Below are 27,675 nucleotides of genomic sequence, written 5' to 3' on the forward strand. Positions count from 1 at the left end.
CAGGCTGATCCAACTTTGATGTAATGTCCTTAAAACAAGTCAAAATGAGGCTCAGTAGTGTGTGTGGCCTCCACGTGCCTGTATGATCTCCCTACAACACCGGGGCATGCTCCTGATGAGGTGGCGTATGTTCTCCTGAGGGATCTCCTCCCAGACCTGGACTAAAGCACCCGCCAACTCCAGGACAGTCTGTGGTGCAACGTGGCATTGGTGGATGGAGCGAGACATGATGTCACAGATGTGCTCAATTGGATTCAGGTCTGGGGAATGGGCGGGCCAGTCCATACCATCAATGCCTTCCACTTGCAGGAACTGCTGACACACTCCAGCCACATAAGGCCTAGCATTGTCTTGCATTAGGAGGAACCCAGGGCCAACCACACCAGCATATGGTCTCACAAGGGGTCTGAGGATCTCATCTCATCTCATCTACCTAATGGCAGTCAGGCTACCTCTGGCGAGCACATGGAGGGCTGTGCAGCTCCCCAAAGAAATGCCACCCCACACCATGACTGACCCATCACCAACAACATGCTGGAGGATGTTGCAGGCAGCAGAACGTTCTCCACGGCGTCTCCAGACTCTGTCACGTCTGTCACGTGCTCAGTGTGAACCTGCTTTCAACTGTGAAGAGCACAGGGCGCCAGTGGCGAATTTGCCAATCTTGGTTTTCTCTGGCAAACCCCCACCTGTGGACGTCTGGCCCTTATACCACCCTCATGGAGTCTGTTTCTGACCGTTTGAGCAGACACATGCACATTTGTGGCCTTCTGGAGGTCATTTTGCAGGGCTGTGGCAGTGCTCCTCCTTGCACAAAGGCGGAGGTTGCGGTCCTGCTGCTGGGTTGTTGCCCTTCTACGGCCTCCTCCACGTCTCCTGATGTACTGGCCTGTCTCCTGGTAGCGCTTCCATGCTCTGGCCACTACGCTGACAGACACAGCAAACCTTCTTGCCACAGCTTGCATTGATGTGCCATCCTGGATGAGCTGCTCTACCTGAGTGCAGCTCCGTCTCATGCTACCACTAGAGTGAAAGCACCGCCAGCATTCAAAAGGGACCAAAACATCAGCCAGGAAGCATAGGAACTGAGAAGTGGTCTGTGGTCACCACCTGCAGAAGCACTACGTTATTGGGGGTGTCTTGCTAATTGCCTATAATTTCCACCTGTTGTCTATTCCATTTGCACAACAGCATGTGAAATTTATTGTCAATCAGTGTTGCTTCCTAAGTGGACAGTTTGATTTCACAGAAGTGTCATTGGCTTGGAGTTACATTGTGTTGTTTAAGTGTTCCCTTTTCTTTTTTTGAGCAGTATATATATATTATAGGGGATACAACCATTCATGGTCTGCAAATTTCGCTGTGAAGAGACTATTTGGTACTATGCATGTACAGTACCAGTCAAATGTTTGGAAGTAGCCACCCTTTGCCTTGATAACATCTTTGCACACTCTTGGCATTCCCTCAACTAGCTTTACCTGGAATGCTTTTCCAACAGTCTTGAAGGGGTTCCCACATATGCTGAGCACTTGTTGGCTGCTTTTCCTTCAGTCTGTGGTCGAACTCATCCCAAACCATTTCAAATCGTTTGAGGCCAGGTGACTGTGGTCATCTGATGCAGCACTCCATCACTCTCCTTCTTGGCTCAAATAGCCCTTAAACAACCTGGATGTGTGTTGGGTCATTGTCGAGTAGAAAAACAAATGATAGTCCCACTAAGCGCAAACCAGATGGGATGGCATATCTCTGCAGAATGCTGTGGTATCCATGCTGGTTAATCTCTACTGACTCCCCATCCCGCATGCGGGAGCGTAATCATCGCCTGACACTAATTAGCATAACGCAACGGACATAAATATTCCTTTTCATGAAAATCACAAATGAAATATATTGAGACACAGCTTAGCCTTTTGTTAATCACCCTGTCATCTCAGATTTTCAAAATATGCTTTACAGCCAAAGCTAGACAAGCATTTGTGTAAGTTTATCGATAGCCTAGCATAGCATTATGCCTTGCTAGCAGCAGGCAACCTTGTCACGGAAATCAGAAAAGCAATCAAATTAAATCGTTTACCTTTGAACTTCGGATGTTTTCACTTACGAGACTCCCATGTAGATAGCCAAAGTTTATTTTTTCCCAAAATATTATTTTTGTAGGCAAAATAGCTCCGTTTGTTCTTCACGTTTGGCTGAGAAATCGCCCGGAAATTGCGGTCACCGCAATGCCGAAAAATGTTCCAAATTAGCTCCATAATATCGACAGAAACATGGCAAACATTGTTTATATTCAATCCTCAAGGTGTTTTTCTAATATCTATTCGATAATATATCCATCGGGACAATTCGTTTTTCAGTAGGACCGATTGGAGTAATGGCTAAATCTGTATTTTACGCGAGATTCTGTCTCGGCGCCACCATGTGACCACTTACTCAATGTAGCCGCCTACGGCTATTCTTCAACATAAATGCGTAAAACTACGTCACAATGCTGTAGACACCTTGGGGAATACGTAGAAAGCGTAAGCTCGGTGATGACACATTCACAGCTCAATAGGGACTCATTGGAACGCAGCGCTTTCAAAACCTGGGGCACTTCCGGATTGGATTTTTCTCAGGCTTTCACCTGCAACATCATTTCTGTTATACTCACAGACAATATCTTTACAGTTTTGGAAACGTTAGAGTGTTTTCTATCAAAAGCTGTCAATTATATGCATATTCTAGCATCTTGTCCTGACAAAATATCCTGTTTAAAACTGGAACATTTTTTTTTTCAAAAAATGAAAATACTGCCCCTAGAGTCGCAACAGGTTTTAATGTTGACATTTTTTAAATATTTTTTTATATTGATATAGGGCAAGGACTAGAAACTGTATTTTTACCTGGAGTTATTACTTACTGTAGGCTACTACTTTCACCACTGTCACTTGCATTCAGTTTAGCACAAGGCCGTAGACAGACACTTGTCCCCATGTGATTCCTTAAAGAGATGGGTGGTGGCTAAGGCTTAAGAGGGTGTGAAGGATGCTGAATGGGCGTTAACAAAGAACAGCTCTCTGGCAAGTTAAAAAGTTTGAAAGGCTTTTACTCAATGTTATACACATTTTTGTGACATGACTTTAAAAATGTTTTGTCACAGATGAGGAAGAAATGTTCAGCTGCCCCTTTAAGGGTGGGAGGTAACCGTGACAATGAGGTCACCCAAGCTGCTCTAATCATTGTGACAGTGTAGCTAGTGGTCAATGTGCCTTTGCTAGCACCCTTACAAAAATGTACTAAGGTACTACTATGGTACTTTCACTTATACCATAGTATAGTCTGAATCATGGAAATGTAGCATGGTTTTTGATTTTAGCCTTGAAGTATAATTACCATGGTATTGCATTATTTATACCATGGTAAAGTATTAAGTATGAAAATTGTGCATTACAATGGCAGTACGTTGGTTGGTATTATGTTACTGTCAAAAAGTAGTAATACGTTCTATATTAATAGTACATTTTTTTGCTCATGTTTGGGTTCCCTGTGTTTCCATTCAAAAATGTGCGAGAATGTGAAATATATGGTAGTCTTTGGCATTTTGTAATGATTGATTTATAGTCAAGGGATGTTGTGCTTGCTGCGGCCTGCAGAGGGAGCCTTGTGCTAGCCAAACCTTATCTTTACAGTGAGCGAGTTCTAAAACAGAGGATATGAAACACCAAGTTAAGTGGAGTGTAATGAAATTATTGTTGTAATTTTTTTACTAGGTTTTGATAGTTTAATTAATTTATAAAAGTCAGTTAGCATAGAAGCTAAAGTAGGCTAACATTAGCTCCAGGCAGCAGGTAGCCTGAAGAGCACAGAGCCAGTAACAGAAAGGTCGATATTTTGAATCTCAGAACTGACTAGTTGAAAAAATATGTCGATGTGCCCTTGAGCAAGGCACTTAACCTTAATTGCGCCTTCAAGTTTGAGTTTCAATTTCATTGTCGCGAATGGTTTTACAGCAAAGGAGTATAAAAAACAACATTGAACATATAAAATCCACATGGATCACAATAAGACACTTATAGTGAATACAATGATCTAGCTAGCACATCAAGTCATAGGGCTGACAACAATCAATACAAATATATACAGAGAACGACATTAGCAGCAGAACAAAAATACAGCAAGCCAAAGGTGCTTCAAATAATTATTAATCAGTAATGTGCTCTGTACATTTTACTTGCTGACCAGACCGGACACGTCAAGTGTGCGAGCGTTGCAAAATAAATGTACACATTTGTTATTCAATCATTGCACCCACACTGCTCCTGCCCGACAGGGAGCGTCTGCGTGGCCAGGTGCTAAAATAGAAGTTGGTTCTATTTGGGACGCTCAACGCAAGTCCTCCCTCTCAAAACTCCTCATTGGTTTTTAGGAGTATATTCCCACGTTGGTGATTGAAAGATGAACTTACATCCACACTCCAGTCAGTTGTAGTAATGCACTGTAAAGTTGGTTGCCAACCGCCATATAAAGTCCAAAGAAGAAAAAGAAGCCTGAAGGAAGGAGGAGAGATGAGGAGAAACATATTTGGTTTACCGTTTTATCTGTGGATTAATTGTCAGAGTAGAGGACCTTGTGCATTTCAGGTAAAATAACAACCCAATGTTTATATCCCAGGACAAATTAGCTAAAATTGCCATACATGTTTAACGCTTTTCGACCTGTCCCCAAATGAATATAATTGGTCAAGAGTTTGTTTTGATATTTGCGTGTCCCGATCGTGTCTGGTGAGGGGGTACAAAATCAACATGCGTCTCGTTAACAACATATCTTCAATGTGCTGACAAAAACAAACAAACATCTTAAGCTCTGGTTAAGAGCATCTGCTAAATGACTAAAATGTAAATGTAGGCTATCCTAGTCATGGCGACAGAGGACTCCAACCAATGGAAATATTGTAACTTGTTGAGGTTAGGGATATGTTGAGAATGACACGATGAAAATGTATTTGTGAGATAAGATGATAATTAATAGCTTTTTACAAATTCTTTTTGAGTTTTTTGGAAATCTAGAAATGTATAAGAGTAGGATTGTCAGTTGTAAATAATGTATATAGCCAAGAAGCTTTAATAGACTTTCGAATAAATTAGACCAACATTTATGCCTGTGCGCAGCGCTTCTAAAAGTTAATGTTCAACACTTGAAACAGTGTGCAGAGCTCCCCAGCCAGGCACTGTTGCTGCGCATTGCACAATGTAGGATATATTATAGTATTCGTAGTTCTTTGTATGATTAGCTACCAGCTGTGAAACAAAACAAAACAAAACACTTTGCTATAAATGTGGTCATTCTTGACTTGCTTTTGTTAGGGATATGTTGAGAATGACATGATGCAAATGCCATGGTATTTTCCTGCCAGGAAAAGGACAATGAAAAAAAATACCATGGTAGTATCATGTTTTTTTGGTCATTACCATGATATTTTCCTGCCATGGTAGTGACCAAAAAAGCATCATAGTACCATGGTATTTTTTTCATTGTCCTACTGTTCCATGGCAGGAAAATACCATGTTATTTGCATCATGTCATTCTCAACATATCCCTAACAAAAGCAAGTTACAATGAGTCCTCTATCGTCATGACTACGACAGGCTATGTAGTAAACATACTGAATTATAATTGGATGCATTTTACCGCCGTATCATACTTTGCTGTGATTGGTTAAGACCACCCAAATGGTTAGGTCATGGTCAGTTGATCATGGTTGGAGATACGTGAACATAAAAGTTATAGCTAGCTAATAAAGAGTTACGTTAAGAAATATCCTGTAGTACTGCATTTTATTATTTTGTACAAAGCGTGCAAAACAAGACAGGCTAGCTTGACTGGAGCTAACGTTAGCCGACGTTCGCTTCTATGCTATTTTTTTAAATAAATGAATTAAACTATCAATTCAAAACGTCCTAAAAAATTACAACAATAATATCATTACACTCCACTTAACTTGGTGTTTCATATCATCTGCTTTATAACTCGCTCACCGTAAAGATAAGGTTTAAAATAATTTGGCTAGCGTGAGTCTCCTTTCTGCGGGCCTCAGCAAAGCACAACACTACTTGACCATAAATAAATCCTTACAAAATGCCAAAGACTAGGCTACCATATATCTCACATTCTCCCACATTTTTTGTTGGCAACAAAGGGAACCCAAACATCATAGAAAAATAATGAAAATATCATTACACTCCTCTTAACTTGGTGTTTCATATCCTATTCTTTATAACTTGCTCACCGTGATGATAAGGTTTAAAATAATTTGTTTATATGGTGCTTCTCTCTTCCGTTTTGAAGTTGGCTCTCTCATTAGGTGTGCACAACTCCAGGACTTTTGGAGTCGACTCTGACTCCGACTTCTGATGTTGAAGTCGAAGGAGTCGACTCTTGCTCTGAAACGGCTGCGTGTAGCCTACACGTACACACTATCTCATTTCATTTTTTACAAACTGTCCCCTATAATTCTTATGCCGGAAGCTTGGATTGAAGGATTTTATTCTGGGCATGAAGATATTTCAACATCATGTTTAGCCGATAATAGGTTACACTGATATCTCTTGCTTGGCTGCCAAATGTATAGGTGTCCTCATAATATTTAAATTGAAGAAGTGTGATCATAATCATTATTTTAGTGATCCACGGTAAACGTGCCTCCTAATAAAAATGCCTACCATCCTACTGATTTGAGCTGCTGAACAGTATTTGCACTTGAGCGTTTATGAATGAGAAAGTGAACCAAATATTTTACCTCAGTGTGGAATCAAGGATGCCCTGCTTTGTGATTTATTGCCTTGAAATCAACAGCCAGGGTTTCATTAAATAAAGCTATAGACACAATCATTTTTATTGCATATTTAGACATAATTAAACGTACACATTTGGGTCCTGAGTGGCGCAGTGGTCAAAAGCACTGGATCGCAGTGCTCAGGTGCCACTACAGCCTGGAGTTCGATCCAAGGCTGTGTCACAGCCTGCCGTAACTGGGAGCCCGATAGGACGATGGACAATTGGTCCAGCACCATCCGGGGAAAGGGAGTGTTTGGCCAGGGGACATTCCTTGGCTCATTGTGATTTAGCGACTCATTATGGCAGGACCGGGAGCCTGCAAGCTGACTTTAGTCATCAGTCAAACGGTGTTTCCACCGACACATTTGGTGTGGCTGACTTCTAGAATACACGACCAGTGTGATAAGAGGCCAGGCAAATCATATTTTGGAGGCCATTGGAGAGTTGCAGTGATGAGCCAAGGTCATAATTCGGGTAGAAAATGGGATTAAAACATATGCTTGTGGCCTTTACCACCCTGTCTGATCTTGCTAGCTAAGCAGGGTCAGGCCTGGTTAGTACTTGGATGGGAGACCATCTGGGAATAGCAGATGCTGTAAGCTCCATCACTATGAAAGATGTGTGGGTTCAGTCTTTGGTCTGATGTGTGTAGAATAGCTTAAGGTAGACTACTCATTGATAGCCCCTACTTTAGTGAACTAGCGAAACATTGCAAGCCAAGAAATTATGAGATATAGGCTATGAAATTCATGCTCAGATAAGCACAGTGCAAAGATATATTTCTAAGATAGCTGCTGGGATGATGTAAATACAACTAGGTTGCATAACAACTTCAATGGATATTCCAACCCTGAGCCTCGGCCTGCTCTGATCTTGCTGATCAAAAAAATGTTTTGTGTGCTGCTTAACCAATGACTGCGGTGTGTAGGGCTACAGCGGCAGTTCAGGAGGAGAGTCAAAGGTTTCGCCCATTCTGTTAAGTTTTAGAAGGAGAGCGCGAATAAGAGGACCGGAGGTCAACTTCGATAGCTTGCTACTACTATAGTTGATTTTATTAAAAATAATATATTTCTTGCCCATGATGTATTTCTCAGAGTTATTGACCTCACAATAAGCCAGATTCGAGTGACTTAGACTGTGGTGCTGAAACTTGGAGCAGCAGCCTTGGAGCAATCAATCCACAATCAATCGGAAAGGAACCCTCGTGCTGAAAGTAGGAACATTTGTGTTGGAGCCTATTCCTTCCTATTTAAGAAATAAGAGGCAGGCTTACCTGTTCGACAGAGGCTATAGGCTGCTATATCCAGAGATTTGTCGGTCAATTCCTCCACCCACCATGCCTACCTTTTATTAAAGAAAATGTAAAAAACAAAAACAAATGCACAGCTCTACCCCTTGTTAGCATAAGATTTTGAAGAAAATGAAACCAATTATATAAAGTGATCTATAACAGAGCTTTGGTCCGCTATGCTTTATGCTAGAAACAATCTGTAATAAACCCAGGAAAGACATGACTCCGATGCACATGGGGATGTCATTGTTTCATGACATTCAGAGGCTGACTTTGCCTGGGAAATAATCAAATTCTGTAAAGTTGCATGAAATGTTAATAAAAAGCTATTTTTCTCAGACTTGCAAATACGATGACATATTCTTGCAATGCCTTTACTATTAAGGATATCTTTCCACCCTTACTCTTGTCCACAATTGTCTGCGAACCCAGAACTTTCTGGCCCGCAGCCCTGTGCCCTATCAAAATCCCTGCGTTGCCATGTAATGTTTACAGGATGAAGACCAGTTTCTAAAACTGCATATCTAAGGCTCTGGTCTGTTTAAGAAGTGAGGGGAAACAGTAGACCTGTTTTCTGCTCTGTTTTGAATTATTATTTGTGTATAGGGGAGGATCACTTTTTTTAAGCGTTCAGGGACGGTTTAGGTAAAATATATTTTGCTGAAGGGAGGGCCCATTTTCATTTCAGAGTGGTCCGATTTTCTCCATGTAATCCTTATTATAAATAACTAACTCCTTTACTGACGAACTAGCATCATCAATAGTAGCATAATGCCTCTGACTTTATCAGAAACTCATATATACCCATAATGGTATATAAATTGGATGACTTTCCCGGAAATATTTGTATCGGTTTTTATTCAACAGATAAAGCACCGATATTATATACATAGACTGAACAAGTAAATACGTGTGCTCGTTTGTGGTAATTCTTTGAATTTTTCAATGGTTTCCTGATGAGAGTGGTATGTGCTACTCATTGACCATTACTCAGCCCTAAGTCACGACGTGAGAGAGGACGCATAGTGGTTTGATGGTGAGTAGCTTGCCACAGCCAGCGACAGCGTAAATAATCAAAAGTACACTTCACCAAGCAAGCAACCTTGTCCTCATCACATTCTCACGTAGTTAACGTTAGCTGGCTAGCTAGCAGTTAACCAAGCTAGCTAGCTGGCAATCTGAGTTATTTAAGTGTGAACACTGGGCTCATCCTTGAAACTAAAATAACACTGTTACTGTCTGGGCTTATTATGTTAGTTAGTTTTCCAAACTATGCAATCCGCAAGACAGTTGGCACAGATCTACCATTCAAGCCATGTGCTTGCATTAATTGTTTGCTAGATTGTTGGCTAGCTAGCTAAATTAGAAAGTTTGTGACTAAAACCAGTGTGGCATTTTCCTGCATGAACGGTTTCAGTCATCAGCGCATGCCATTTGCAGTTGAAATATATAGCCAATACATTTAGTTTTGAATAAGAGTGTAATTTACATTATGGTTTCAGTAAGAAAACACTGTCGTAATGAACAGCTAGCGTATTCTAGTTATTACAAACTATCATTGCAAGGTTGACAAAGTGGTTTATTTACATGACCTTTACTGTTGTAAAGCACTGTAGTGAATCTACTCAAAATATATGCTGATGCTGACACCTTGTGGTGATATTACGAACTGCACGTTACTGCATTTCAATGCATAGGTTGTTAACCTGCGAGCAGAGCACAAAGTTGATTTAATTCAGCCCTTCTTGGTTATTAGTGTGCTTGTGGTGCATCAGCACAAACACATCTGCATTCTTATTTAATGCCATAGATAGACAAATCTTTATGTAGTGAGCAGCATGTGTGTTTGCACTTGCACATGCCAATATGCATGAATCCACTAAATTCACACTAGCCTCCTTTACCCTCAGACCTATCTCTATCCATTCAAGGTAATTGGGTTCATGCAGAATTTGAATAAAGCTGTAGCCTGAAAGCCCGAATTAGGCTTTGAGTGAAACTCTGCTTTCCTCCCCTCAGGCATGTTAGTGTAGCATCTGTTTAACAGAATGATGAGAGAGAGGTTAGCGGAGAACGAGGCTTCTCCGAGTGTATAAACTGTATAATTTGAAATGGAGATGACATTGAGGCAAAAGTGAAACACTGTGAAAGACTATAAAACAGCCATGAATTATCTGATTGGAGCTTTTGCATTTTAATATGACATCAGCTAAGGGTTTGGCTTAGAGGAGGACAGGAACAATCAGAGGAGAGGATTCTGAACATTCTAAGATTATCTAAAGGGATATAGTTTTTCTTTAATGATCAGTGTAGGTTATTTTAAATGATTCAATGAAGATCCATGAAAGGTCATTACCGATACATACATATCTCTCTCTAGCTCTCTTTCTCACTCCCTCTCTCTCTAACACATAAGCACACAAACACCCACCCGACACCTCCGCCGACAGCTCGAGGTCAGGAGGAATGGAGAAAATGTCAGCCCCTTTCTGCAGTTCAACAGAAAGCCGCTCCTCCTGGACCAAATGCCAGCTGTGACATCAAACACAACCTGGATCTGATCTGAGCCGTGCCTTTTTCCCCAACGCAAATGGCAAAGATCACTGCCGGCCATTTTAATATCGATCAGCACCTCTCAGGGTGAAACAGTCATTGAGGGAGTCAATTCCAATCCCATGCATGCAGAACCACGTACGCACGGACACAAGCATACACACACACACAAGCATACATGGAGGCACACGCGCCCACAACTGACTCTGGTAAAATGTCTGTTTGATTTCTCATTAGTGAGGGGGGTTTGTAGTAAGGTTATAGGAGAGTTGAGAGCGAGGAGACAAGGCAGGTGATCTATCACTAGAGCAGGCTCAGACAGGAGTTATGTGAAATGTCAGACAGCACCTGTGTGTGTGGGTGGCAGAGTGAGTCAGACACCTCAAAACCACCAGCTCACCAAACATAGAAAGGAAATGAAATGTTTCCTTGGAAAATAGAAAACCATTATTTTCGCTGTAATTTAGGATAATCTATTACACACACACACAAACAGTTCAGAGTATGTTAATTTATCTAGGGGTGGCAGGTAGCCAAGTGGTTAGAGCATTGGACTAGTAACCGAAAGGTTGCTAGATCAAATCCCCGAGTCCACAAAGTAAAAATTCTGCCCCTGAACAAGGCATTTAACTCATTGTTCCTAGGCTGTCAAACCGGACACCAGCCTTAATGAGGTTTGTTTGTATTGCATTGTGTTACACTGGTGTTGTATATGTTCAAACCGGACACCAGTCATAAGTAGGAATGAGGTATGATTGCGTTGTGTTACATTTGTATTGTATTGTTGCTGTATTCAAATAGGGCCCTATAATTTGGTGGTTTAGTTTCATGAGAGCACTTTAATGTATACATTGTCACAGCATTGCAGAAATGTTCAATTCATGTTCTATTCATGAGGGACTCCGGAGTGACCGTATACTGTATCTCGCTGACGCACACACACACACACACACACACACACACACACACACACACACACACACACACACACACACACACACACACACACACACACACACACACACACACACACACACACACACACACACACACACACACACACACACACACACACACACACACACACACACACACACACACACACACACACACACACACACACACACACACACACACACACACACACACACACACACACACACACACACACACACACACACACACACACACACACACACACACACACACACACAGAGACAGACACACACACACAGAGACAGACAGACAAATACGTTCAAAGACAAGAATGACGGGCATAGATGGGTTGGTTGTTCAGCAACAAAGCTGACGCATGCACAACTATGGGTCAAAACAGCCAGGGTTGGCTTGGATTTTTGACAACATGTTAAATATATTTCTTCTCTAATATTGAAAACAAATATATATGCACAATGAGCACTTGCCTCTTAAATACCTTGTTACAGTTTTTGGTTAGCTACAGTAGTAGCTAGCGAATTATTCAGTCAAAACACCTCAAAACAAGACATGACATCAAGAATATGATACAATTAGCTGAAAAAAGCCACCTACGATTCCCCACATGGCAGGTTTGTGTCATTGTTGCTTGCTAACTGGCCATCCAGATTTCCCACAATACCCAGCCTTCTGCCCCATTGAAGTGTGTGCATCGTTTTTGTAATGTTGTCAGCAATCCCATCTATATACACACATACACACAGGCACACCTTTCTCTCATACACACACACCTGCAGTGATGTATAAGATTCAGAGCCCTGGGCATCCAAGCCTGAGGAGACAGTCTGCCATGTTGCCTTCTGGTACACAAACAATGTCATCGTCCCCCTCCAATGAACGTCATTCTCTGTCCATGTGATTGCTATTACCAGGAACAGATACACGTCTGCAAATGTTCACACACACGGGTAATGCCACTTGTATGTGTGCATGCATACACATGCACAAGCATGCACACATACATAGTGCCTTCAGAAAGTATTTATACCCCTAAACTTATTGTATATTTTGTGTTACAGCCTGAATTCATGTAATTTTTTCTCTCACCCATCTACACAGAATACCCCATAATGACAAAGTGGAAACATGTTTTTGGAACACAACTTTGCTACGACTCTCCAAATTGAGCTCAGGCGCATCACAATATCTTTGATCATTCTTGAGACGTCACTACAACTTGATAGAAGTCCACCTGTGGCCAGTTAAATTGTTTGGACGTGATTTTGAAAAGAAACACAGCTGTCTATATAAGGTGCGAGAGTGCATGCCAGAGCAAAAACTATACCACGAAGTCCAAGAAACTGTTCGTAGATCTCTCAGATTGTGATGAGGCATACAGCTGGGGAGGTGACCAAGAACCCAATTACCACTCTGACAGAACTACAAAGTTCCTTGACTGATATGGGAGAACCTGCCAGAAGAACACCAGTCTTTACAGTGAAGAGGAGACTCCGGGATGCAGGCATTCTAGGCAGTGTTCCTCTGTCCAGTGTCTGTGTTCTTTTGCCCATCTTAATCTCCGCTTTATCTCAGCTCACTGGTCACGATAACAACACCCACCCGTAGCACGCGCACCATGTGTAACTCTGTGTTGCTGCTTTGTTTTTTTTCTTGAACAGGTTGCAGTTGTAAATGAGAACTTGTTCTCAACTAGCTTACCTGGTTAAATAAAGGTGAAATAAAATAAAAAATCATGTTTAATACAATTTTTTTGGCCAGCATTTTGGAGTTGCCTCTTCACTGTTGACGTTGAGACTGGTGTTTTGCGGTTACTATTTAATGAAGCTGCCAGTTGAGGACTTGTGAGGCATCAGTTTCTCAAATTAGACACTCTAATGTACTTGTCCTCTTGCTCAGTTGTGCACCGGGGCCTCCCACTCCTCTTTATATCCTGGTTACGGCCAGTTGGCGCTGTTTTGTGAAGAGAGTAGTACACAGCGTTGTATGAGATCTTCAGTTTCTTGGCAATTTCTCGAATGAAATAGTCTTAATTTCTCAGAACAAGAATAGACTGAGTTTCAGAAGAAAGTGCTTTGTTTCTGGCCATTTTGAGCTTGTAATCGAACCCACAAATGTTGATGCTCCAGATACTCAACTAGTCTAAAGAAGGTCAGTTTTATTGCTTATTTAATCAGAACAACAGTTTCCAGCTGAGCTAACATAATTGAAAAAGGGTTTTCTAATGATCAATTAGCCTTTTAAAATGATACACTTTGATTATGGTTGCTGATAATGGGCCTCTGTACACCTATGTAGATATTCCATAAAAAATCTGATGTTTCCAGCTATAATAGTCATTTACAACATTAACCATGTCTACACTGTATTTCTGATCAATTTGAAGTTATTTTAATGGACAACAAATGTGATTTCCTTTCAAAAACAAGGACATTTCTAAGTGTCCTTTAACTTTTGAATGGTAGTGTATATTTGGGGATTGGAAGTGATACACACAATTACATTGATGGAGGCTACAATCTATCTGCAATATTAAAGTTGATCTACCCCCCAAAAATGACAAAATAATAATTTAAAAAATGATAATAAAAAAATATCAACATATGGCTCAGCCTGTCAGTGCGGATGCTGCCAGATCATGGCCAGGGATGATCAACTTTAATATTGCAGATAGATTGTAGCCTCCATCAATGTAATTGTGTGTGTTGTAGAATGGTGGCTGTATTACACCCAGTCAGACGTTTCTGTCTGTCTGGATGGTGATGTGTCACTTATTCTTATGAAGGACTTTTAAAAAAGAATAATTTTATTTCACCTTTTATTTAACCAGGTAGGCTAGTTGAGAACAAGTTCTCATTTGCAATTGCGTCCTGGCCAAGATAAAGCAAAGCAGTTCGACACATACAACAACACAGAGTTTCACATGGGATAAAAAAAACATAGTCAATAATACAGTATAAAAATCTATATACAGCATGTGCAAATAAGGTTGGATGAGAGCGGTAAAGGCAATAAATAGGCCATGGTGGCGAAGTAATTACAACATAGGACTTAAACACTGGAATGGTAGGGTAGAAGATGAATGTGAAAGTAGAGATACTGGGGTGCAAAGGAGCAAGATGAATAAATAAATACAGTATGTGAATGAGGTAAATTGTATGGGATGTTTACAGATAAGCTATGTACAGGTGCAGTGATCTGTGAGCTGCTTTGACAGCTGGTGCTTAAAGCTGGTGCTTAAAGCTAGCTTCAGAGATTTTTGCAGTTTGTTCCAGTTACTGGCAGCAGAGAACTTGAAGGAGAGGCGGCCAAAGGAAGAATTGGCTTTGGGGGTGACCAGTGAGATATACTTGCTGGAGTGCGTGCTATGGGTGGGTGCTGTTATGGTGATGAGTGAGCTGAGATAAGGCGGGACTTTACCTAGCAGTAGATGACCTGGAGCCAGTGGGTTTGGTGACGGTTATGAAGCGAGGGCCAGCCAACGAGAGCACACAGATCGCAGTGGTGGGTAGTGTATATGGGGCTTTGGTGACAAAACGGAGGCTATTTTGTAAATGACATCGCCAAAGTCGAGGATTAGTAGGATGGTCAGTTTTACGTGGGTATGTTTGGCAGCATGAGTGAAGGATGCTTTGTTGCCAAATAGGAAGCCGATTCTAGATCTAATTTTTGATTGGAGAGGTTTATTAATGTGAGTCTGGAAGGAGAGTTTACAGGCTAACCAGACAACTAGGTATTTAGTTGTCCACATATTCTAAGTCAGAACCGTCCAGAGTAGTGATGCTGGACGGGCAGGCAGGTGCGGGAAGCGAATGGTTGAAGAGCATGCATTTAGTTTTACTTGCTTTTAAGAGCTGTTGGAGGCCACGGAAGGAGAGTTGTATGGCAATGAAGCTTATCTGGAGGTTAGTTAACACAGTGTCCAAAGAAGGGCCAGAGGTATACAGAATGGTGTCGTCTGTGTAGAGGTGGATCAAATAATCACCTGCAGCGAGAGCGACATCCTTGATGTATACAGAGAAGCGAGTCGGCCCGAGAATTGAACCATGTGGCACCCCCATTGAGACTGCCAGAGGTCCGGACAACAGGCAGATGAGCTTACTCAACCAGTCAGCAGCCGGTAAACCAGTTAATGACAATCAATAATGGTGAGGTTAATGTAAGAACTAGAATACACCCTACAGTAATTACTATCACTACCGCTGGTAAAGTTCTTACATTTTGATTATACGACCGGGGCTCGAATCGAAGCCTGGAAAATGTAACTTCATAAATACAGATAGAGATTTTGTTTCAATGGTGGATTAAAGTACTATCAAAGTAATTTATGTTTTTTACTTTGCAGAGCAGACTGGCTGCTTACCGCCAGTTCACCCTATGAGCACAAGGGAAACTTGTAAGAGGTGTACGACGCATCATCCCATTGTGTGTGGTCTCTTCTATTAGGATTGAAGTGGCATCTACATAGGGTTTGAGCCACAGGAGATTAGTGGCACCTTAATTGGAGAGGACGGACTGGTGGTAAAGGCTGGAGTGGAATTGGTTGAATGGTTTCAAATAGATCAAACTATTTTGGTTTCCATGTGTTTGATGCCATTTCATTTGCTCTGTTCCTTCCTTTATTATGAGCCGTCCTCCCCTCAGCAGCCTCCACTGCTTTGAGCGTTAATAAAACAAGTCAATTGGATCTAGCCTCTACTACCAAATACAATGACTATACATGAAGTTTGTTTTACCTCCCGAGTGGTGCAGTGGTCTATGGCACTGCATCTCAATGCAAGAGGTGTGACTACTGTCCCTAGTTCAAATCCAAGCTCTATCACATCTGGCTGTGATTGGAAGTCCCATAGAGGGTGCACAATTGGCCTGGCATTGTCCGGGTTTGGCTGTGGTAGGCCGTCATTGTAAATAAGAATCTGTTCTTAACTGACTTGCTTAGTTAAATTAAGGTTACATTTAAAAAACAAAATTGTGCGTTATGTAAAAACACATTATGTCAAAAAGCTAGACGATCTTACCTGCTCAAATTATTAATAACATTCCCATACATTTTGTATATTATAATTAATTCTAAGACAAGGTTTCTAAAAATATTATACGTTCGCTTAGTCGACTATAACAACAGGTTCAAGTGTAACCAGAGAAACTAGCTTGGAAGATAAAACTGCTTTGAACACGCACCACTGGCCTGGTTGCTAGAGTGTTGACTTCATCTAGCTTAGGCTACTATCTAGTGGAAAGCAATGGTAACTACACTGAGCAGCTAGTTGAAGATCTTAAGACACTCAAGTTGTCACTTTGTTTGACAAAAAGCATACATTGCAAAGGTAAGTACATTGCAAAGCTCACCAGGCTAAAGCAGCCTCCCCAGTCAATTTTCCAAAACAGGGCCTTCCTGGAATGTACCATAAATCATTATAACACTCAACACTGGCTAATACACACACATATAATTATGTAAAAGTACCACATAACATAATAGCGATCGAGACTTCTATACTGTGATTCCCTCTGTGGACAGGTGTATCTTTGGATTCGGACTTGAATGGCCTGCTCCTTCTCCATTTTCTGAAACCTAGCCCGCTCCCCCAAAGTGACTGCTTTTCTTTATCTTCAGGCACTCAGGAGGGTCTGCTGGGATGGTCCTACAACAAGATAGCAGATGAGCTCCCATCTAACCGACCTTCCCCATCCATACTGTTGAACAGTGGGCTATGTGCATACTATATAATATGTGATGGCTGTTTAATGATATTATGGATATTGCCAACTTCCACTTTTTATCTTTGTGGGTCATTGTGATGCATAACACATGTATCTAAGGTGGAACTAACAAAACCAGGTAGCTAGCTAGTAACACTTGTTGACAGCTAATGTTACTGGCTAACATTAGCCGCTGCAGGCTAAAACAAATCTATGTCAGCATAACTAGCTAAGTTTACCTTCACTGACTCGCACCGCATCCTCCGTTCATTCCTTGACACTGAAGTCACTGATGCTGTCGATGATGGTCGGTCCTTAACCCTCGAAGTTGAAGATGTAGGGGAAAATGGAGTTTTTCAATGTGTAACTTATTTCCATTCAGAAACTTCTGCTTGCGACATCAAAAGTGCCCTTCGAAATGAAGTCGTCCTCTGCGGAGTGCGTGCTGCAGACCCTGCCTTGAGCTGGCACATCCTTCCGGACCTGGAGCCACTTTTTCCCATCATTGTGGGTCCCTGTGTAGCCGATGATTGTTTACACAAGGATTGTTTTTGTAGCAATTAGTACAGCCTGGAACTACAGTTCACTTTTGAATTACTTGTTGCAATCTTCGTTGTGCGCTGCTCACTCTTCTATTCACTCTCCGCGGTCACACAAGGGGGGTGCCACCGAGAAATTTGTGGCCTGGTATTTTATCAAAAACTCAATACCACAGACAATTTGGTCACTCCTACCAATGATGCTTTAGCGTCAGTTATTACTATGGCAATTTAAGATGGCGCTGAGCATAGGTCAATAGAATAATAGTATTAAGAGCTTTATGATGTGTAGCAGCCAGTACCGGGGCGTTCCTCTCTCTCACCCTGCATATTTTGGCCAAATAGACAAGATGTGTTTTTGACTAGTCTCATCACAAGGTGGGGCCAGTATGTTTGCATCTGCCTGTGTGTGTTTTAGTGAGCATACTGTTTATTGGGACTACGCACAGGACAATATCAGGGCCCTCGATTGGCACTGCAGTCTAAGGCACTGCATCTCAGTACTAGCCGAAAAGTAGAGCATTGCAGAAGTCTAACCTAGAAGTGACAAAAGCATGGATTAATTTTTCTACATTTTTGGACAGAAAGTGTCTAATTTTTGAAATGTTACGCAGATGGGAAAAAGCTGTCATTGAAACAGTCTTGATATGTTCGTCAAAAGAGTGATCAGGGTCCAGAGTAACGCCAAGGTCCTTCACAGTTTTATTTGCGACGACTGTACAACTATCAAGATTAATTGTCAGATTCAACAGAAGATCTCTTTGTTTCTTAGGAACTAGATAGAACAAGCATCTCTGTTTTGTCCGAGTTTAAAAGTGGAACATTTGCCACAATCCACTTCCTTATGTCTGAAACACAGGCTTCCAGGGAGGGCAATTTTGGGGCTTTACCATGTTTCATCGAAATGTACAGCTGTGTGTCATCCGCATAGCAGTGAAAGTTAACATTATGTTTCCGGAATGACATCAACAAAAGGTAAAAATATATAGTGAAAAAAATAGTGGCCTTAAAACAGAGCCTTTAGGAACACCGAAATTGACAGTTGATTTGTCAGAGGACAAACCATCCACAGAGACAAACTGATATCTTTCCGACAGATAAGATCTAAACCAGGCCAGAACTTGTCCGTGTAGACCAAATTTGGTTTTCCAATCTGTCCAAAAGAATGTGGTGATCGATGGTATCAAAGCAGTCTAGGAGCACGAGGACAGATGCAGAGCCTGGGTCTGACGCTATTAAAAGATAATTTACCACCTTCACAAGTGCAGTCTCAGTGCTATGATGGGGTCTAAAACCAGACTGAAGCATTATGTATATATTGTTTGTCTTCAGGTAAGGCAGTGAGTTGCTGGACAACAGCTTTTTCTAAAATGTTTGAGAGGAATGGGAGATTCGATATATCCAATTTAGTTTTTATATTTTCTGGGTCAAGGTTTGGCTTTTTCAAGAGGCTTTATTACTGCCACTTTTAGTGTGTTTGGTACACATCCGATGGATAGAGAGCAGTTTATTATGTTCAACATAGGAGGGCTAAGCACTGGAAGCAGCTCTTTCAGTAGTTTAGTTGGAATAGGGTCCAGTATGCAGCTTGAAGGTTTAGAGGCCATGATTATTTTCATCATTGTGTCAAGAGATATAGTACTATATTCTTGAGTGTCTCCCTTGGTCCTGGCAGAGTTGTGCAGACTCAGGACAACTGAGCTTTGGAGGACTACGCAGATTTAAAGAGGAGTTCATAATTTGCTTTCTAATGATCATGATCTTTTCCTCAAAGAAGTTCATGAATTTATCACTGCTGAAGTGAAAGCCATCCTCTCTTGGGGAATGCTGCTGTTTAGTTAGCTTTGCGACAGTATCAAAAATTCATGTTGGATGGTTCTTATTTTCCTCAATGAAGTTGGAAAAATAGGATGATCGAGCAGGAGTGAGGGCTCTTCGATACTGCACGGTACTGTCTTTCCAAGCTTGTCAGAACACTTCTATTTTGTCGTAGCTCCATTTCCGTTCCAGATTTCTGGAAGCTTGCTTCATATCTCTGGTATTTCCTGTAGGGAGCTAGTTTCTTATGACAAATGTTTTTGTTTTTAGGGGTGCGTCTGCATCTAGGGTATTGCGCAAGGTTAAATTGGGTTCCTCAGTTAGGTGGTTAACTTATTTTTGTCCTTGGGTAGGCGAGGGGGTCTGGAAGGGTATCTAGGAATCTTTGAGTTGTCCTAGAATTTATAGCATGGTTTTTGATGATCCTTGGTTCGGGTCTGAGCAGATTATTTGTTGCGATTGCAAACTTAATTAAATGGTGGACTGATAGTCCAGGATTATGAGGAAAAACATTAAGATTCACAACATTTATTCCACGGGACAAAACTAGGTCTAGAGTATGACTGTGGCAGTGAGTAGGTCCGGAGACATGTTGTACAAAACCCACTGAGTCGATGATGGCTCCGAAAGCCTTTTGGAGTGGGTCTGTGGACTTTTCCATGTGAATATTATCTGCCATGACTACAAGGTCTGATAGGAATTCAGGCAACTCAGTGATGAATGCTGTATATGACCCAGGAGGACTGTAAACAGTAGCTATAAAAAGTGATTGAGTAGGCTGCATAGATTTCATTTTTTTTTTTTTTTTGTAAATTGAAATTTGCTATCGTAAATACTAGCAACACCCCCGCCTTTGCGGAACGCATGGTGGATATGGTCGCTAGTGTAACCAGGAGGTTAGGCCTCATTTATCACAGGAAATTCATCAGGTTTAAGGCATGTTTCAGTCAGGCCAATCACATCAAGATTATGATCAGTGATTAGTTCATTGACTATAACTGACTTGGAAGTGAGGGATCTAACATTAAGTAGCCCTATTTTGAGAGGTGCGGTAACACAATCTCTTTCAATAATGGCAGGAATGGAAGAGGTCTTTATTCCAGTGAGATTGCTAGAGCGAACACCGTCATGTTTAGTTTTGCCCAACCTAGGTCGAAGCATAGACATGGTCTCAATGGGGATAGCTGAGCTGACTACACTGAGTGTGCTAGTGGCAGACTCCACTAAGCTGGCAAGCTGGCTAACAGCCTGGTGCCTGGCCTGCACCTTATCTCAATGTGGAGCTTGGGGAGTTAGAGCCCTGTCTATGTTTGTAGATAAGATGAGAGCACCCCTCCAGCTAGGATGGAGTCTGTCACTCCTCAACAGGCCAGGCTTGGTCCTGTTTGTCGGTGAGTCCCAGAAAGAGGGCCAATTATCTACAAATTCTATCTTTTGGGAGGGGCAGAAAACAGTTTTCAACCAGTGATAGAGTTGTGACACTCTGCTGTGGAACTCACCCCCCCCCCCTAACTGGGAGGGGGACAGAGGCAATTACTCGATGCCGACACATCTTTCTAGCTGATTTACACGCTGAAGCTATCTTGGTGACCTCTGACTGTTTCATCCTAACATTGTTGGTGCTGACGTGGATAACAATATCCCTATACTCTCTACACTCGCCAGTTTGGCTTTAGCCAGCACCATCTTCAGATTAGCCTTAACATCGGTAGCCCTGCCCCCTGGTAAACAGTGTATGATCGCTGGATGATTCATTTTAAGTCTAATACTACGGGTAATGGAGTCACCAATGACTAGGGTTTTCAATTTGTCAGAGCTAATGGTGGGAGGAGTCGGCATCTCAGACCCCGCAAAAGGAGGAGTAGAGCGTAGATTAGAGACTCCCGACTCGCTGCTTAATGGGGAGAACTGGTTGAAAGTTTCTGTCAGCTGAATGAGCGACACCGGTTGAGCATTCCTACAGCATTTCCTTCCAGAAACCATGAGAAAATTGTCCAACTGCGGGGACTGTGCGAGGGGATTTATACTACTGTATGTACTTACTAGTTGCACAGATGCTGTTTCATCCTTTCCTACACTTAAATTACCCTTGCCTAACGATTGCGTCTGAAACTGGGCTTGTACCACAGCTATCCTCGCCATAAGGCGATCGTTCTCCTGTATATTATGAGTACAGCTACTGCAATTAGCAGGCATCATGTTAATGTTACTACTTAGCTTCGGCTGGTGGAGGTCCTGACGAACCACGTCCAGATAAAGCGTCCGGTGTGAAAAAGTTGAATAAAAAAATTCAAGCAATGGAAAAAAATATATATATAAACGGTAATTAAAAAGTAAAAACAGTCAAATTGGCAGGTAGCAAAGTAAGGTTAGCAAACAAAACACACAGCAGCACGCAAACAAGTCCACAAGTTGTGACCGGAAATTCTAAGTGTATGTAAACCTCCGACTTGACTTGTAAGTAGTCTTGGGTTCCTCAGCATTAACATTCACTGTAGCCTCAATTTCCAGCTTTCCAGCGCAATCTCCTCGCAGCTCATGAGGTGGAAAAATAACATCTGGCAAATGTTTTAAATCCTAATTGTAATTTAACATTTTCTCCCTCTCCCCTCTCGCTCTCTCTACCTCTCTCTAGCCTTATCTCATCCAGACGGTACTACTTTGAGATCCTTCACAAGCAGGATGACAAGGGGTCAGACCACGTGGAGGTTGGGGTAAGTCCATACAACTTTATTCATTTATGGGGGGCTAGGCTACTAGCTGAAGTTGTACGAAACTACTGAACTAGACCCTGTGTAAGTGCACTCTAAACTCACTCAATACTGGGTCTCTGTCCCTCTCTCTCACCCTTCCCCCCTCCCTCTCTCTCTCTTGCTGTCTATTTAAATTTCAATTTAAGGGCTTTATTGGCATAGGAAACATATGTTAACATTGCCAAAGCAAGTGAAGTAGATAATAAACTAAATCCCTTCTTTTTTGCAAACTAAATGTTCACTCTTTATCTAATGGAGAGAGCTAACTTAAGGGTAAAGTTTCAGAAAGTACTCCACACACCTGGTGTGTGTGTGTGGGTGTGGGTAAGCTGGGCTCTTGATAATACATGGTGTGGTGTGTTGTCTCTGATCATGTGCTTTATTATCTCACATTGGATTCCTTTTTCCCCCCAAACTATCCAGAGGGACTATCCCTGCCACTCTTCATCTCCCTCTCTCTACATACATATACTGTATGGATGTATCTCTCTATCTCTTCTCTCATCTCCCACCCGCACCCTCTCTCCTACTCTATCTCTCTATTTCATGCCTCCTCTCTCTCTCTCCCTCACACCCTCTCTCTCTCTCTCTTACCATTCCTATACAGTAACACTGTCTGTCTATTCTGGGATGCTCCACTGCCTACTTCAAGACACATAGACCTAAGTGGGCTGTATTGTCAAGTCAAATCAAATGTATTCGTCACATGCTTTGTAAACAAAAGGTATAGATTAACATTGAAATGCTTACTTACGGGTCATTTTCAAACTATGTATAGTCAAAGATAAAGATAACAAATACAATAAAACACAAATAGTGACAAGGAATAAGTACACAGTGAATAATGAATAAAAATAATCAGTAAAAATATCATGGCTATATACAGGGAGTACCAGTACCGAGTTGATGTGCAGGTATAGGAGGTAATTGAGGTAGCTACAGTGCATCTAGAAGATACAGTGCATTCGGAAAGTATTCAGACCCCTTCCCTTTCTACATTATGTTAAGTTACAGCCTTATTCTAAAATTGATTAAATAAAAACATTTTCTCATCAATCTACACACAATACCCCTTAATAACAAAACGAAAACAGGTTTTTACACATTTTTGCAAATGTATTACAATTTAAAACAGAAGTACCTTTTTTACATAAGGTCCCACAGTTGACAGTGCATGCCAGAGCAAAAATCAAGCCATGAGGTCGACGGAATTGTCAGTAGACCTCATAGACAGGTTTGTGTTGAGGCACAGATCTGGGGAAGGGTACCAAAACATTTCTGCAGCATTGAAGGTCCACAGTGGACTCCATCATTCTTAAATGGAAGTAGTTTGGAACCACCAAGACTCTTCCTAGAGCTGGCCAAACTGAGCAATCGGGAGAGAAGGTTCTGTCAGCTCTGTCAAAGCTCCAGAGTTCCTCTGTGGAGATGGGAGAACATTCCAGAAGGACAACCAATCAGGCCTTTATGGTAGAGGGGAAACCTGGCACCGTCCCTTTGGTAATTCATGGTGGTGGTAGCATCATCCTGTGGTGATGTTTTTCAGCGGCAGGGACTGGGAGACTAGTCAGGATCAAGGAAAGATGTACAGAGCAAAGTACAGTTAGATCCTTAATGTAAACCTGCTCCAGAGCACTCAGGACTCAGACTGGGGGCGAAGGTTCACCTTCCAACAGGACAACTACCCTACGCACACTGCCAAGACAGTCTCTGAATTTCCTTGAGTGGCCCAGCCAGAGCCCAGACTTGAACCGGATCAAACATCTCTTGCAGTGGCTATTTTAGCATGTAATTCTCGGTGGGGCAAAAAAAGAAAGTGGGATACATGCCAGCAAAGCCACTACACAACACTATAAAATATATTAATTGCACTATAATGGTGACAAACAGTGCCCACAAAATGTTAGGGCCTACATAAAGCCATCCCAACATCTTACCACTGCTATACCTAGCTTTAAGTGGAGCCTTGTCAGCCTCATTTACTGTCTTTTAAAAACATAGCTGATACATCTGACTTGCTTAAACAAATGTGGTTTCTCATGAAATGTACAAACTTTGGCATAAGGGGATGACAAGAGGATAAGAGGCAATCCATAATTTTGATTAAGACATTAATTAGCAAGCCAGACTGGACATTGTCAATATAACTATTTGTTTAGCACTTTTGAAATGTACAGCGACAGAATTCAGAACATGGGCCGTTCTTACAGTGTTCTGCCTGTGAAAATAGCTCCCCATCCAACCTGACAGAGCTTGAGAGAATCTGCAGAGAAGCATGGGAGAAACTCTCCAAATACAGGTGTGCCAAGCTTGTCGCATCATACCCAAGACGACTCAAGGCTGTAATCGCTGCCAAAGGTGCTTCAACAAAGTTTTGAGTAAAGCCTCTGAATACTTACATTTTGTATTTTTAATACACTGTATTTTTAAACACTGAAGCCCCTCAGGGGTGTGTGCTCAGTCCCCTCCTGTACTCCCTGTCCAACCACGACTGCAATGCCATCATTAAGTTTGCAGATGACACAACAGTGGTAGGCCTGATCACCGACAACAAGACAGCCTATGGGAAGGAGGTCAGAGACCTGGCCAGTTGGTGCCAGAATAACAACCTATCCCTCAACGTAACCAAGACTAAGGAGATGATTGTGGACTACAGGAAAAGGAGGACCGAGCACACCCCCATTCTCATCGACGGGGCAGTAGTGGAGCAGGTTGAGAGCTTCAAACTCCTTAGTGTCTACATCACCAACAAACTAGAATGGTCCAAACATACCAAGACAGTCGTGAAGAGGGCACAACCAAGCCTATTTCCCCTCAGGAAACTAAAAGGATTTGGCATGGGTCCTCAGATCCTCAAAAGGTTCCACAGCTGCAACATCGAGAGCATCCTGATTGCTTTTATCACTGCCTGGTATGGGAACTGCTCTGCCTACGACCGCAAGGCAATACAGAGGTTTGTGCGTACGGCCCACTACATCACTGGGGCTAAGCTGCCTGCCATATTGGACCTCTACACCAGGCGGTGTCAGAGGAAGGCCCTAAAAATGGTGAAAGACCCCAGCCACCCTAGTCATAAACTGTTCTCTCTACTACTGCTGCATGGCAAGTGGTGCTGGAGTGCCAAGTCTAGGACCAAAGCCGCACTGCTTCTTAACACACCGCATATCCAACCCGGAAGCCAGCCGCACCAATGTGTTGAAGGAAACACCGTGCACCTGGCGACCTCGTGCACTGCGGCCAGCCACAGGAGTCGCAATGAAACAAGGATATTCCCACCGGCAAAGCCCTCCCTAACCTGGACGAAGCTAGGCCAATTGTGTGTCGCCCCATGGACCTCCCGGTCGCAGCCGGTTACGACAGAGCCTGGGCGGGAACACAGGGTCTCTGGTGGCACAGCCGACACTGCAGTACAGCGCCCTCAACCACTGCGCCACCCGGGAGGCCCTTAAGTATAACTTTTGACTGACGCCTTAAATGAGAGACTGGCAAGAACAGCGGGAACATTTTCCTATACAGCGCAATTATTGGTGCAATGCACCTTTAGTGTTGCTCTGTGCTACCCAGTGGGGTGAGGTATGCTACCCCCCTCCCCCTACATCCTCCTCCCCCATTCCCCCTCCATTCCCCCTCCTCCCTTACCCGTGGGCTAGGTCAGTCTTCTGTGCGTGGCCATCCCGTGGGCCATCCCGCGCCTTGGGCGCATAATCGGCTCTCTAACTCCCCCTTGCGCCGGTCTGGAGCAATGAAGTAGTGACGCAGGGTACCGAACTAAACCACAAATTACCTCTAAATCCTGTAGCATAATCACAAAACTTTTAGTGGAGCGTCCACTGTATCTAGGTAGGCTAACAGAGGCTGCAGTGCATGTGTTTTCTCAGTAGCAGCCTGCCTACCTGTTGGCTCTTGGTCATTGTAGCCTATCCTTCTCCTTTAACTTTTAATTTTGTAATTTTAATTACATCTTCCATTGATTAGATATCTCATAACTTTTGCCTCACATGGTGCGAGGCTCTGTGACTGTTACTATTGCTGCTTTAATGACTTATGATTGGCCAACATCGAGCTACATGCGCCACGCTCCACTCTTGTGAAAAGCAAGAGCTGAAGTCTCATACGGATCTGTATGGGCCATTCCCGACAAGTCAGTTAAAATTATAAATACCCGAGATCCATGACAATCATGTCAGATCCGATCCAGACCCGTGAAATTATTTAGAATTCTGGATCTGGACACACTTGGGTACCAGATTGGGTCTCAGGTATTCGGGTACAGGTGGATCCATGAAGACCTCTAACCAGGACACGTACTCAGAGCACGCGCTGACCAGTTGGCCAGTGTCTTCACTGACATTTTTAACCTATCCCTGACCCGGCCTGTAATAAATACCAACTTGTTTCAAGCAGACCATAGTCCCTGTGCCCAAAGAATGCCAAGGTAACCTGACGAAATGATTATTGCCCCGTAGCACGCACATCTATAGCCATGAAATGTTTTGAAAGGCTAGTCATGGCCTACATCAACACCATCATCCCAGACACCCTTGACCCACTAAAATTTGCATACCGCCCCAACAGATCCACAGATGATGCAATCTTTATTGTGCTCCACACTGCCCTCACCCACCTTGACAAAAATAATACCTATGCAAAAATGCTATTCATTGACTACAGATCAGCATTCAACACCATCGTCCCCTCCTAGCTTATCACCAAGCTCAGGACCCTGTGACTGAACAACTCCCTCTGCAACTGGGTCCTGGACTTCCTGACAAGTCACCCCCAGGTGATGATGGTAGGCAACAATACATCTGCCACACTGACCAACACAGGGGCCCCTCAGGGGTGTGTGTTTAGCCCCTCCTGTACTCCCTGTTCACCCATGACTGTGTTGCCATGCATGACTCCAACACCATCATCAAGTTTGCTGACAACACAACAGTGGTAGGACTGATCACCCATGACGATGACCTCGTCCTCAATGTCAGCAAGACAAATGAGTTGATCATGGACTACAGGAAACAGATGGGCGAGCACGCCCCCCATCCACATTGATGGGGCTGTAGTGGAGCTCGTCGAGAGCTTCAAGTTCATTGGTGTCCACATCACTAAGGAATTAACATGGTCCACACACACACCCACACGGTTGTGAAGAGGGCACGGCAGTGCCTCTTCCCCCCTCAGGAAGGTGAAAAGAATTGGCATGGGCCCTCAGATCCTCAAAAAGTTATACAGTTGCACCATTGAGAGTATC

At 42.6% G+C, this 27,675-nt stretch overlaps 1 protein-coding gene across 1 annotated transcript in view; it reads left to right on the forward strand.

Moving 5' to 3' along the window:
* Positions 1-27,675, forward strand: part of b4galnt4a (beta-1,4-N-acetyl-galactosaminyl transferase 4a) — a 470,997-nt gene that overhangs the window by 373,964 nt on the left and 69,358 nt on the right. Inside the window, exon 8 of the mRNA XM_046358032.1 lies at positions 22,307-22,385. Coding sequence (XP_046213988.1) covers positions 22,307-22,385 — 79 coding nt within the window. The remainder of the gene's footprint in view (positions 1-22,306; positions 22,386-27,675) is intronic.

Source organism: Oncorhynchus gorbuscha, linkage group LG01 (genome assembly GCF_021184085.1).
Source record: "Oncorhynchus gorbuscha isolate QuinsamMale2020 ecotype Even-year linkage group LG01, OgorEven_v1.0, whole genome shotgun sequence".
NCBI lineage: Eukaryota > Metazoa > Chordata > Actinopteri > Salmoniformes > Salmonidae > Oncorhynchus > Oncorhynchus gorbuscha.